At 31.1% G+C, this 12911-nt stretch overlaps 1 protein-coding gene across 1 annotated transcript in view; it reads right to left on the bottom strand.

The window, feature by feature from the left end:
• Positions 1-6183, bottom strand: part of LOC111705736 (uncharacterized) — a 9792-nt gene extending 3609 nt beyond the window's left edge. Inside the window, exons 1-14 of the mRNA XM_023478383.1 lie at positions 5822-6183; positions 5263-5761; positions 4969-5059; positions 4582-4644; positions 4318-4373; positions 3321-3352; positions 2965-3025; positions 2660-2740; positions 2526-2606; positions 2360-2459; positions 2061-2116; positions 1322-1384; positions 1142-1197; positions 512-582 (exon numbers count right to left, since the gene is read on the bottom strand). Of these exons, the coding sequence (XP_023334151.1) occupies positions 512-582; positions 1142-1197; positions 1322-1384; positions 2061-2116; positions 2360-2459; positions 2526-2606; positions 2660-2740; positions 2965-3025; positions 3321-3352; positions 4318-4373; positions 4582-4644; positions 4969-5058 (810 nt within the window). The 5' untranslated portion in view covers position 5059; positions 5263-5761; positions 5822-6183. The remainder of the gene's footprint in view (positions 1-511; positions 583-1141; positions 1198-1321; positions 1385-2060; positions 2117-2359; positions 2460-2525; positions 2607-2659; positions 2741-2964; positions 3026-3320; positions 3353-4317; positions 4374-4581; positions 4645-4968; positions 5060-5262; positions 5762-5821) is intronic.
• Positions 6184-12911: the final 6728 nt, after the last annotated feature.

Below are 12911 nucleotides of genomic sequence, written 5' to 3'. Positions count from 1 at the left end.
TGTGGCGGAAGACGATCTGAGGAGAGAAGCCGGATACTCAGACGCGGCAAGAGGAACTAGATAATTCTGCCACGTCACCTTGATATATTTTGATCTCTTAAATTTAGTTTTTAAATTTAGTTGGTTAATAAAGTAAATTATTTATCTTCGGTTGTATAAAATTGAGCGTAGCCAAAATAAAATGTTGCAGCTTGCAGTTATTGATTTTTTGTATGATTTTTTATATTTTTTGTGTATCCTATCTCTTAACTGGGGTGTTTTAAGCCCCAAAGTTAAGGGAAGGGTCAAATTGTCCCCACCCTCTGTACCCTGTATCTATCTAATGTTTATGAGATGAGATACAAGTTTGGAATATTCTTGTTAAACATTTTAAGTTTTGAAATATATACATGATGTTTCCAAAAAAAGAACAAGGAAACAGGGTAAAAATGGGTTCTCCATTTCTTTTCAATATTAATAAAGATTTTTTTTAAAACTTTATATTACAAATGAAGTTCAATAATTATTTTACCTTACAATGAAGCCCATCAGCTAACTCTACAACAGCTCTTCTCCAACCGTTTAGGTAAGCGATATTTCGGACTAAAAAAAAATCTTTTTTTTTTCAAAAATCCCGAAGTTTTTGAACTTTTTTTTTCAACAAATTATCTTTTTTTTATATTTATATCTTTGCAATCTAAAATCGGTGATCTTTGATTAAACTATAATTTTTGTTAGATCAGATTAGTTAATGTCAGGGTTCAAAGATATGGAAATTAGAAAATACAATTTGTTTTACTTTCTTTGTTCTGCCTATTTTTTTATTTTAAACATTTAGGTTTAGAAAAAAAGACAATTTGATCCTGGAAAATGATGTAGAAATAAGATTAAACTTTCTAACCACAGTAAGAACCGGAAAACTCTGAAATTGGAAGACGACTTCTAGGCTCAAATTTTGACTTTTAATAGTCCAATAAACATGAGAAACAAAATGTTTGCAGTTTTAACAGATTTATTTCCCTTAAATAGTGATTTAATAAAATATTAGTAAAGCCTTTTGCGTTAAAACACAATCAAATTTGCTTAAGCACATTGCTTCGATGTCGTCTTCCTATTCCACAGTTTTCAGATTATCACTGTATTTTCCACGTTCTTTATTTACCTTGATATTCGTCATTCAGATCGTCCCAGTTGTGAAAACCTTCAGGGCTGAAAAATCTAAAGAAACAATATCTAAATAATTAGGAAACACACAGATAATGCTCTAATCCCTATATCTTTGCAAACTTTTTATATTTCGAACTTTGATTATTAGATCTGGTATAATTCATATTTCCTTTACCTTTTCCCTCGTATAGTGTTATCCCTGCTGAATTTTACTAGTAGAGAAACTCCTTCAGAAGCACTGTTAACTCAACATTATCTACTTTAGGGGGAAGGAAAGGAGAGGAGGAAAGGAAACTCCTGTAGAAGCACTGTTAGCTCAACATTATCTACTCTAGGGGGAAGGAAAGGAGAGGAGGAAAGGAAACTCCTTCAGAAGCACTGTTAACTCAACATTATTTACTACGGGAGAGGAAAGGAAACTCCTTCAGACGCACTGTTAACTCAACATTATTTACTCTTGGGGGAAGGATAGGGGGAAGAAAGAAGGAAAAGGATAAAGAAGAAAAGAGAAGATAGGAAAATTAGAATAAGGAAAAGAAGAAGCATAGGACAAATAAGACGAATATGGAAGAAGGTAGACAAGGAGAAGGGGGAGACAAATGAGGAGAGTGGGGAGAAGAAGGAGAATGATGAGAAGGAAAATAAGGAGGATGATGAGGGAAAAGAGAAGAATATGGGAAAAGGTAGAGAGGAGAAGGGAAGGATGAAAGTGGAGAAGGAGGAGAAGGAGAAGAAGGAGGAAAAGGAGGAGGAGAAAAAGAATAGGATGAGTAGGAGGAAAAAAGGGAGAAGGTGATTAAAGTGAAAAGGAGAAAAAAGGAATCTTTAAAAAGGATGAGATTGACTATAAAAACGAATGGTATCCGTAAGAATAAAAAGAGCTACATTTACAAAAAGACGGGGTAGATAATGACCTGGGATACAGCCAAGCACAGTTTACCCCAGCCTGCTGGGTTAAAAACTTCCCAAACTATAGTTTTATCAATTAATCAATCAATCGATCAATTAAATAAAGCAATACTTAATAATTTAATCAATTGCAGCTAAGTCTTGAAATTAATAATTAACTTTTTCGATAAATTAATCCTCAACTAATTAATTAACTATTAAATTATTTAATTGTTTTATAATGTCTTTTATTCAATTTTTTTCAATATAACTGACAAAGTTTATTTTTACTTTGAACTATTTTGATTAATTGATTTTTATATTCCTGTTTTAGTTCTCTAGTTCCGTAGTTCTCCAGTGGATTAAAGTTAAGTTTAGCCAACCACCGTAGATTGTACACATGCATTCTCAGAGTTCGTGTTACCCTGTACAGTGTACATAAACTTATATATTTATCCTTCCTGTACCTGTACCTGTACCTGTACCTTTACCTGTATATTCTTGAAACTCCATGGTTTTTAAGAAAACAAATTGGTTCAACCCAAAGATCAATTACACTTGTATTTCTAGACCTAAACAAATTAATTATTTTTTATCAATTTTTTTAATAAAACCATTTTCTTACCGTGTATAGTTGAATTTACTATTGTAATAATGTTTTCCTATCTCAATTTTGTTCACCCAAACCGTTCCTGGAATCCAAAATCTAAAAAATCGGTCCATTTAAAAAATTTCTTTTGCTTTCTTTTAATGTGATTCACTCATCATCTATTATTCGAACAAATACTATTATTTTTGGAAACATATTCAAGTCAGGAAGAGAAAATTTAAAATTAGATTTGTTTTGCGTTCTCCATGAGGCCTTTTAAGGAAAAAGAACAACATAAAAGTATTTAAAGCTTTTTTGATATTCCCATTCTTAAAATTTACCTATGGTATGTTTTTTCAAGCCGATTGCGCCTATAGGTCCACCGGTCGAATTCAATTCTAACTACCAAAATAAAGGTTTTAAAAATCAATAAGTTAAAAAAAACTTAATCTTTGACTTTTAAGTCGCTCTTTTTTTTGATCATTGATCCAGAAATGAAGTCATTGTAAAATTGACAATCTTTGACCGCGGCATTTCTAGAAAGTGGTTTATGAATTTCAACAGCACAGCTGAGAATTGAAATCACAAATTTGCCATATTTTTCAACTGAATGGTTTTTTAAGACAGATTTTATTTATTGATTTAAACGCTAAACAGGCGTTTAAATTCATAAAAAAGAGTGGTTTCTAAAACTTTCCTATATAAGTTATATTGGAGACCCCGTACTTTCTGGAAAAGCAATTTGGATAAAATCTTTTAATTCTTGGATATATTTTTTATATCCTGGGGGAATATATTCTTGATTGATATGCATTCTCAGAACCAATTTCATCAAAACAAAAATTCAAAATTCTTAAACATTTAAACTTACATTTTTCTCATAATTCTTAGATTTCTAACTTTATTAGATTGAAATTACATTCAAAGGATAAATTTTGACTAAGAAAATTGAACAGTTGACCTGGAATATCAATGATATTATTTCAATTCCAGCGTTAATGATCAAAAGTATATGATGGTTTTATTTCTAATTTTTGTTTGTTTGATATTACATGCATCATATTTTTTTTCATTAAAAAAAAAAATGTTCAAGCAAAATGGGCCTGTTTACACTGCACAATTGCTATGTCTCATGTTCATTAGACTCTTTCAAGACAAAACTTGAGTCTTAAAGCATACTTCCTATTCCATAGTCTTCTGGTTCTCACTGTTTATGTTATTTTAAATCCTATTAAATTGTTTTAATTTCCAATCTTTTTTCTTTGTTACCCACAATCATAAAGAATACGACTTTAGAGACGAAATCTATACTGTCTGTTTAGAGACGAAATCTATACTGTCTGTTTAGAGACGAAATCTATACTGTCTGTTTAGAGACGAAATCTATACTGTCTGTTTAGAGACGAAATCTATATTGTCTGTTTAGAGACGAAATCTATACTGTCTGTTTAGAGACGAAATCTATACTGTCTGTTTAGAGACGAAATCTATACTGTCTGTTTAGAGACGAAATCTATACTGTCTTTTTAAATACGAAATCTGTACTGTCTGTTTAGTGACGAAATCTGTACTGTCTGTTTAGTGACGAAATCTATACTGTCTGTTACCTCCTCTTCATCATTCACCGCAACTTTAAACAATGTAATGTAAAAATCTAATTTTGAATGAAATATATAAATTGCTGATCCTGTTTCCTATTCATTCTATCCCATCCATGGAATCCCAGAAAGAACTCTCCCGATACTATTCTCTAAAATTAAGATAAAATTAGAAAAACCTCGTCAATTTTATTCAATTTTAGGCTTGAAAAATAAATCAGATACGGCTTTAAGGATACCGTAATGAATCGGTCATCTTTGCATGAAGGTTAACTTGAAATTACGCTTACAGTCCATTTGAAATTGTGATTTTCTAAAAATAATTTTTAAAAATCCAATTTGCTAAAAACAATTTGTGACCTGAGTAAATGAAACCATAAGACCTGGTGATTCACTGAACTCTCTCATCGTCTGCATATGCTCCTTAAAACAGAATGAAGGAAAAAATAATTAAATTTATCATAAAAATGTAGAATAATAAGATTAATAGATAAAACTTGAATTGAAACTTTGAGTTTATCTAATACTCAAGCCCATAAACCTATCATGTCCATCAAACCAGTTAATCATGTCCATTAAACCAGTTGATTATGTCCATTTTGTCCAAACGACAAGTGAAATTTTTTTTTTTTCAATTTCAGAGATGCATTATTATGAGAAATATGCAAAACATTATAAAAGAAGTTAATTAAAAATGTATGAAACTTGATAAACATTCTTCCCCTCCCACTGAACCCACGCTTTTACCTGATCTGACTTATAAAGATGACCGGCCAAAAACTTGGTCTGAACCAGGAGCAAAAGGGTCAACTTGGAAACCAGTATATACACACACATTCTCCAGGGAGTACCAATAAACAAGATATATTTTATTTAATCGGAATTCAAACGCGAATCGAAGCAATAGTTGAGAAAATGTCTGTTATGTCAAAATAGAGAACAGTCGCAACACTTTTTTAACTTTAAGATATGAACAAATGTTTGTTTAAAGTTAAAAAATTTCATATTTCAAATATGTATTATCCTTTGGACTCCCTTCACCTTTTGCAATGTGAAGTTTCACAGTCCTGTTCTTGAGGTTAGATTGACCTTCTTTATATTGAAAGAGGTCAATTTTTATCAAATTTTGAATGTTCTAACAATATCATTATGGAATTCACGATGCTTGGTATTTCTCTTCTAGCATAATGGTCTTTACTGGTTTCTCATATAAACCTTTTCAAACTAAAACTTCACACTAGCTCTGAATCCTGTTTCATGAGCTATAAAGTTCCTGTATGCATGTGCCACCTCCTGTTTTACTTAATTAGTTCCTGATTCTTCTTTGTAGAGAACTCATCTTTCATCATTTAGAGCTTTTGTTTATTTGTCAAGAACTCCTGTTTACATTTCAAGGACTCCTGTTTTTATGTCATGACCTCCTTTTTCTACGTCAAGAACTCATGTTTCTGCGGAAAGAATTCCTTTTTATACTTGAATTACTCCTGTTTTATGTCCAAACCTCTTGTTTATTTGTTTATACCTCCTGTTTCTGTTATATCTAAATAAAAACTAACAAAATTGAACCAAGTTGAAACTCGGATAAAAGTTTAAATCTTACTGTTTTTCCAGATTCTTAATATTCTCTTCAGGGAACTTGTTCCTCCAGGGTTTTCTTTCTTAATCCCCTCGGAGTTGTTCCTCCAGGGTTTTCTTTCCTAATCTCCTCGGAGTTGTTCCTCCAGGGTTTTCTTTCTTAATCCCCTCGGAGAACTTCAACTTGGTTTAGACGATTAAGTATTCTCTGTATCCAGGAGCTTAGAACACAGAGAGATAATTATATAAAATCAAATTATTATTCGATCAAAAAAGAGATTTACATCATCGTGTTTCATGGAGTTGGTGCTCCAATCTTCGTCGAGGTTTCTTCTCTACTGCAGAATATTCCAGTAATATTTTATATATATAGATATATATATATAGATATATATATATCTATATATATATCTATATATATAGATATATATATATTGAGATATATGTTGAGTATCATGGGTATTTACAGGGACTGCTAATGAAATTTGAATGCCCTCAACTATTAAAGACTTCTTTAAACAATTCACCATATTACCCACTATGAGCTAAAATATTCCGATGTAAAAATCAATAAAAAATTTGCCGATACTGAACCTGAATAGTCTTAAGTTTAAAATATTCATGTCCAAGGCTACATAAAACCGTATGTCGGTTTGTAAGGTCAAACTGTTGACACATTAAAAACGACCAGGTTCCAATGGTTACAGCAAAACTTTAATTATATGTATCCTTGTCATTTATCTTCTTATAAACAAATTATGTTGAATCACTAATTAGGATGTTACATGAAAGTCCAATTAGAGTTTGAAATCATAGGGGATCAATTATTATTCTCTTAACAAGCTTTAAACTTAGCAAAATTAAATACTATAATTCAATACATACCCTCTATATATCTAACCCTAAATGTTGGTGAAGTTATTGAGAAGCATGAGAAAGTTTTGAAAGATATTTCATAAACTTGGAAACATCCGGACAGAGTTGCATTTTAATCGAACAACAAGATTGGCTTGTTCAAACTTCATTTCATTTCTGAAAACTTTAAATGCAAAATTATAGAATGCTTCAAATAACCAATTTCTCTCGATATGATTAGGAAAATGGAGAAAATGTGGAGAGTTACAGAACTTTGTATTAGATTAGAGTTTAAATAAGAATGATCTTTGATTGAGCAAAACAGAAATTGCAATTCCAGGGAAGGATAAAGAATGAATAAAGATGAAAAAAACAATGAATAAAGGATGAATAAAGAGGATGAATAGAAAATGAATAAAGATGAAAAAAGGATGAATACATGATAAATAAATGATAAATAAAGGATTAATGAAGGATGAATAAAGGATGAGTGGATGATGAATAGAAAATGAATAGAAGATGAAGAGAGGATGAATAAAGGATAAATATAGGATGAATAAAGAATGGATAGAGGATGAAAAGAGGTTGAATTGAGGATAAATAAATGATGAATAATGGATGAATAGAGGATGAATAGAAGTTGAATAGGGGATAAAAAGAGGATGAATAAAAGATGAAAAGAGGATGAATAGATGATGAATACTGGATGAAAAGAGGACGAAGAGGTGAATAAAGGATTTATGAAATATTAATAGGGGATGAAAAGTGGATGAATAGAGGACGAATAAAGGATGAATGAGAATGAATAAAGGATGAATAAAGGATAAACGAGGGATGAACAGAGGATGAATAGAGGACGAATAAAGGATGATTAGAGGATGGATAAAGAATGAATATAGAGGATGAATAAAGGATGAATAAAGGATGAATAGATGATGAATAAAGGATGAATAGAGGATGAATCGATGATGAATAGAGGATGAATAGAGGATTAATTAAGGATGAATAAAGGATGAACAGAGGATAAATAAAGGATGAATGGATGATGAATAGAGGATAAATAAAGGATGAATAGAGGATAAATAAAAGATGAAAAGAGGATAAATAGATGATGAAAAGTGGATGAATAGAGGACGAATAAAGGATGAATGAGAATGAATAAAGGATGAATAAAGGATAAACAAGGTATGAACAGAGGATGAATAGAGAACGAATAAAGGATGGATAAACAATGAATAGAGGATGAATAAAGGATGAATAAAGGATGAATAGATGATGAATAAAGGATGAATAGAGGATGAATCGATGATGAATAGAGGATGAATGGATGATGAATAGAGGATAAATAAAGGATGAATAGAGGATACATAAAGGATGAATAGAGGATGAATAGATGATGATTAGAGGATGAATAAAGGATGAATAGAAGATGAATCGAGGATGATAAGGGAATTAACAAAGGATGAATTGGTGATGAATAAAGGATGAGTAAAGGATGAATATAGGATTAATAAAGGTTGAATAAAGGATGAATAAGGAATGTTAGAGGATGAATTAAGGATGAAGGAAGAAGAACAACTGAGAAATATGTAGTGAAGGTTAGGAGGATGTTTACACAGACCAAGTTTTCCATTTCTCCACCTCCAGACCTCAATATCTATCTATCTATCTATCTATCTAAGAAATTATCTAAAAAGAAACAAGATGGAAAAGCTCAAAATGAACTAACAAAATCCTAAGAACCGAAATCTATAATACTGATTGATGGAAAAAATGATGACAACAACCTGGATCCACCTAGGAAAGACGATCAAGGCTTGTCTTCAAATAGTAATTCAGCCAGGGATGGATAAACTTTATAAAATGACTCTTTTCCAGTTGAAAACCCATAACAGAAACATTTTCTTAAGCTTTATTTCTCATAATTAATACAAAAAAATGATAATCGCGTGGAAAGTTTTTTGTTTACTTTTGACGACTTGAAGGGTTTCCCCCCCCCCCCCGGACCAATGATGTAGAATATAATATTGTCCCAGATACCACATTAAGGTAAAGTGTCTGAGTATTCTCAAGAGAAACCTTGAACAAGATGAATAATTTCTCAAGTACCTTTCCTAACATACTCACAATGTGTTTCTAAACACTAATCTTACACAATAACCAGTAGAGATGTGCCTTCAGCTAGTTCGATTTTGGTAAATTTTTGCCTTTATTTTTTTAATGTCAACATTTGTTTGGCTTTATGCTATGTGAAATTTTGACCCTGATGTGTGAAAAAAAATACCCAGAAGCTATACCAAAACAAACGTGTTGTAAGTTTTTTCATTTTTATTTTGAAAGATAATGCAAAGTTTAATTAAAGCAAACTTAAACATAATACAGTTTTGAAATTTACTATTTTTTTAACGATCCATACAGATTAACATTTCTAATGGATAAGTAGACAATCCCCCATTCTGCCCCCCTCACATGGAATATCTAAGGTTAAGCTTAATAATTTTATAAAACATAGATAGCACTGTTCTACTTTATCTAAAGGATAATTCTTATTCAATATTGATAATCATATTGGGTCTATACTTCTTTATGTAACCTTTAACACAGGAATACCCACAGATAATGAGTATTCAAAGATGACCCTTGCAGCTCTTGGAATACAAAAGAGGCTGGCGAAAGGCAGAATATTATTTTTAAGAATTTATAATAAACAAACAAAACAAGTATAATTTGCGTAATTCAGCTTGCATTATGATATATCTTTGAATAAATTTTGTAAACAATTAATAAGTAATTGCGCTCTTAATCTTAATGCATTTTACGTTAAAAATCTCTCATTTTTGGTTTTATTCAAATTTTAGATTTCTTGAATTTTTAACGTTCAATTATAAAATATAACGTTGTGTTAAATAAACTCGAATTCCAAAATACTAATTCATGATGTTATCAATTTAACTTTTATAACATTTTTATATATTGTTTAAAGTACTTCACATTCTTCTTTTTTTTCCTTTCAAGTATTTCTTCATGAAGAATGTGCAACTCATTGAAAGTAAGAATGAACTCTAAAATAAAGATTCGGTTAGGTTCTAAACATATCAATGTATGGTTATAACAAGTTTATTAACCCAGTGTACGCTAAGAGCCTATGTGGTTTTTTGCCCTATTTCCAATTATCGGTTCGGATTCAACTAATAAACGATATTACATACTTTACTAATCATCTACCGTAACCTTGATCTTATTTCTTATATCTTAAATAGAACTGTCTGTAGTAAATACCTTACTCCAATAAGCCCCACTGTACTACCTTGGTCTGTAATACAACTATGTATACAACTCTCTGTATTTTCTAGCCAACATCTATCTTTCAAGATATACTTTAGCTCACCGTCAACCGTCCATTGTCGTCCAATGTCGTCTATGGAAACATTTCTAAAAAAATATCTATATTTTCATAGGATTGATACATATTGTGTAATAAATTATGATATCATATGTATATTTACACTGAAGGCAGTATTGATTTAACCTTTTTTAATGAAACGTTTTTAGTTAAGGACACAAGTGAGATTTTTAAAGTATTTTTTCTATACGATGAAATTATACTTAAATGGAAAATGGAATGAAAAATCTGGGGTCTTTTATGTAAATCTTAGTCTACAATGAAAATCTGGGGGGTCTTTAACGAAAATCTTGGTGTCTCTAATGAAAATCGTGGGGTCTCTGACGAAAAGCTAGGGCGTCTCCAATGAAAATTTGGGGGTCTCCAATGAAAATCTTGGTGTCTCCCAAAATAGGGGTCTCCTATGATATTCTGGATGTCTGCAAAGAAAATCTGGGGTCTCCAATGAATTTCGTGGGGTGTCAAATTAAAATCTGGGGTCTTGATCTAAAGCTGGGGGTTTCCAATGATAATCTGGGGGGTCTCCAATAAAAATCTGGAAGTCTCCAACGAAAATCTGGTATCTCCAATTATAAGTTTGGGGTCTCCAACGAAAATATGGGGTCTCCAATGAAAAGATTGCGATCTCCAATAAAAATTCGGGGGTCTCCAAAGAAAATCTATTGGTCTCTAAGAAAATCTGTGGTCTTTAATGAATTGATTTTGGTCTCCAACAAAAGCTGGGGGTTTCAAATGATAATCTGGGGGTCTCCAATGAAAAGTTGGGGCTCTCCAACGAAATGGTCGAAATAGCCGACCATTACCCCTAATGCTCTATATGGCAGAAACAGAGCATTACCTCCTAATGTTCTGTTTAATAAGGCCGAGAAAGTGTTTCAGACCCCCAACTGTCTAATGATATAAAAAGTATCAAATTTTATCTTTTTCATTTTCTTTTTATGAATATTTTGAGAAAATGTAAACAATTGGAATAAAACAAAAACAGTTTTCTCGTGTACGTTTTAATATTTCTTTATTTGTCAAATTTGCTAGATCCAATTCAAAATTTATTTTTATGCTAATGTAAAATATATTAAAGGAGGGAAGTATATTTTACCCTGCCTATAAGCAGGAAGTTAAGTTTTAACATGTCATAAACAAAACCTTTTTCTTAGAACATTTGAGAAAATTTGAAATATGATCTAATAATTTCATTTTATACATACTTGCAGGAGATTTTTAAACTTTAATACTTTTGGAATTTTATGAAAAAAAACAATGGAAAACCTTTTTCTTCGAATATTTGTGAAATTTTAAATATGATTTAATAATTTCAGTTCTTTACATTTTACACATACATTAAACACAGGATATTTTTAAACTTTAATACTTTTTGAATAAGTAATTTTATCAAAAAAATAATGGTCTCGTTCTTTTGGAACAGTACACAAAGTATCTAGTTACAACATTTTACATTCTAGATATTGAGCGCTGCTCATTTTGAATGTATATTGTGTGTAGTTATATATAAAAGTAAATTTGGACTATATCGATTTTTTACACAATCGACACTAATCCAGTCAAAAAAGGGGCTTTTCAGTTCAATTTTTCTAGGGGAGCCGGGAGACTCAACTTGAATTTTCATAAATTGATTTCTAGAGATGACGAAAATTAAAAAAATTATTTTTTTTGTTATCCCTGGTACAACAATGTGTGCCCAAAGTCTGATGTATGAACAAAGTGATGTGTAAGGTGTGGGTTGGGAGGTTTGATGATGATGATGATATGTATATAGAGATATTGTATGTTTATGTATATATTTTTAGACTCCTGTCTGTATATAATACTGTATCTTTCCCAATACACCTTTCACTTTCATTTTTTATCTTTATGATTGATATAATGGATCAATCATACATCTTGGTATTTACTGATTCATTTATTTTACATTACACCAGATATATTAGTAAAATAAGAATTTTTTACTTTTTTTTAAGCACAAAAATGGGGGCCTGAAGTTTGACAAATTAAAATTGATAAATAATATCAATAATCTTAAGAAGCAAATACTGACAACGTAATTTCAATTAAGGCTACATTTATGAATTGGCATTTACGATTCACAACAGTACCTTTTAAACCTTTTTCAGAACAAAAATGAGGAAGATATCGTTGTTTTTATATCTGGTAAAGTGTTGAATTCTGACTATTTCCTTCTTTCTCTCCTACAGCATGTATGTATGTCTTCTTTAGAGAATCTGCAGTTGGAAATAATCAATTTCAAGATAGAAAAAGTAGTGGAAAATTGATCAGTTTGACTTAGAAATAGTTTAAATGGTACCGTTGTGAATCTAACTTGTCAATCTATAAATGGAGGGTTACTTTAAATTGCGTCTGTATCACGGGCAGCCGTAGTACATTTGAATTTCCGAGCCGAGTCAATCTTTCCGGTCCCAGTTTGTAGTGTACCTAGCTATATGGACAGGACTAGCCGGTGCAACAAGGTCGACGTGGTCGGACTTTATGCTTCATACAGGGTGAATTTACTTTTACTAAAGGGTCAGAGGTGCGTGGTATAATAGTGTTCCTTACAGTTGGTTGAAATAAATATATTTACATGCATTGTACTAATACATGAATATTCGATTCAATATATTAATATATAATAAATAATTATACAATGATATGTCAGATTTCCCAGAATTCGTTAAATGTTGTTAGGTTTAGGAATTTTGATGTTTAAATTACGTGTTTAGATAAACAAAAGGTGCAAACTAATGATTCTAAATTCTCAAATTCATTTATCATTCATTCATTCATTAATCAGTTTCAGGCTACTTTCTCAAATATTACAAGGATAAGTTGGGAGCGGGAGGGG

The sequence above is a fragment of the Eurytemora carolleeae genome, unplaced genomic scaffold, assembly GCF_000591075.1.
Source record: "Eurytemora carolleeae unplaced genomic scaffold, Eaff_2.0 scaffold302, whole genome shotgun sequence".
Classification (NCBI taxonomy): domain Eukaryota; kingdom Metazoa; phylum Arthropoda; class Copepoda; order Calanoida; family Temoridae; genus Eurytemora; species Eurytemora carolleeae.
Note: the sequence above shows the minus strand (reverse complement) of the source record. Positions and strands in the feature narration are given on the sequence as shown.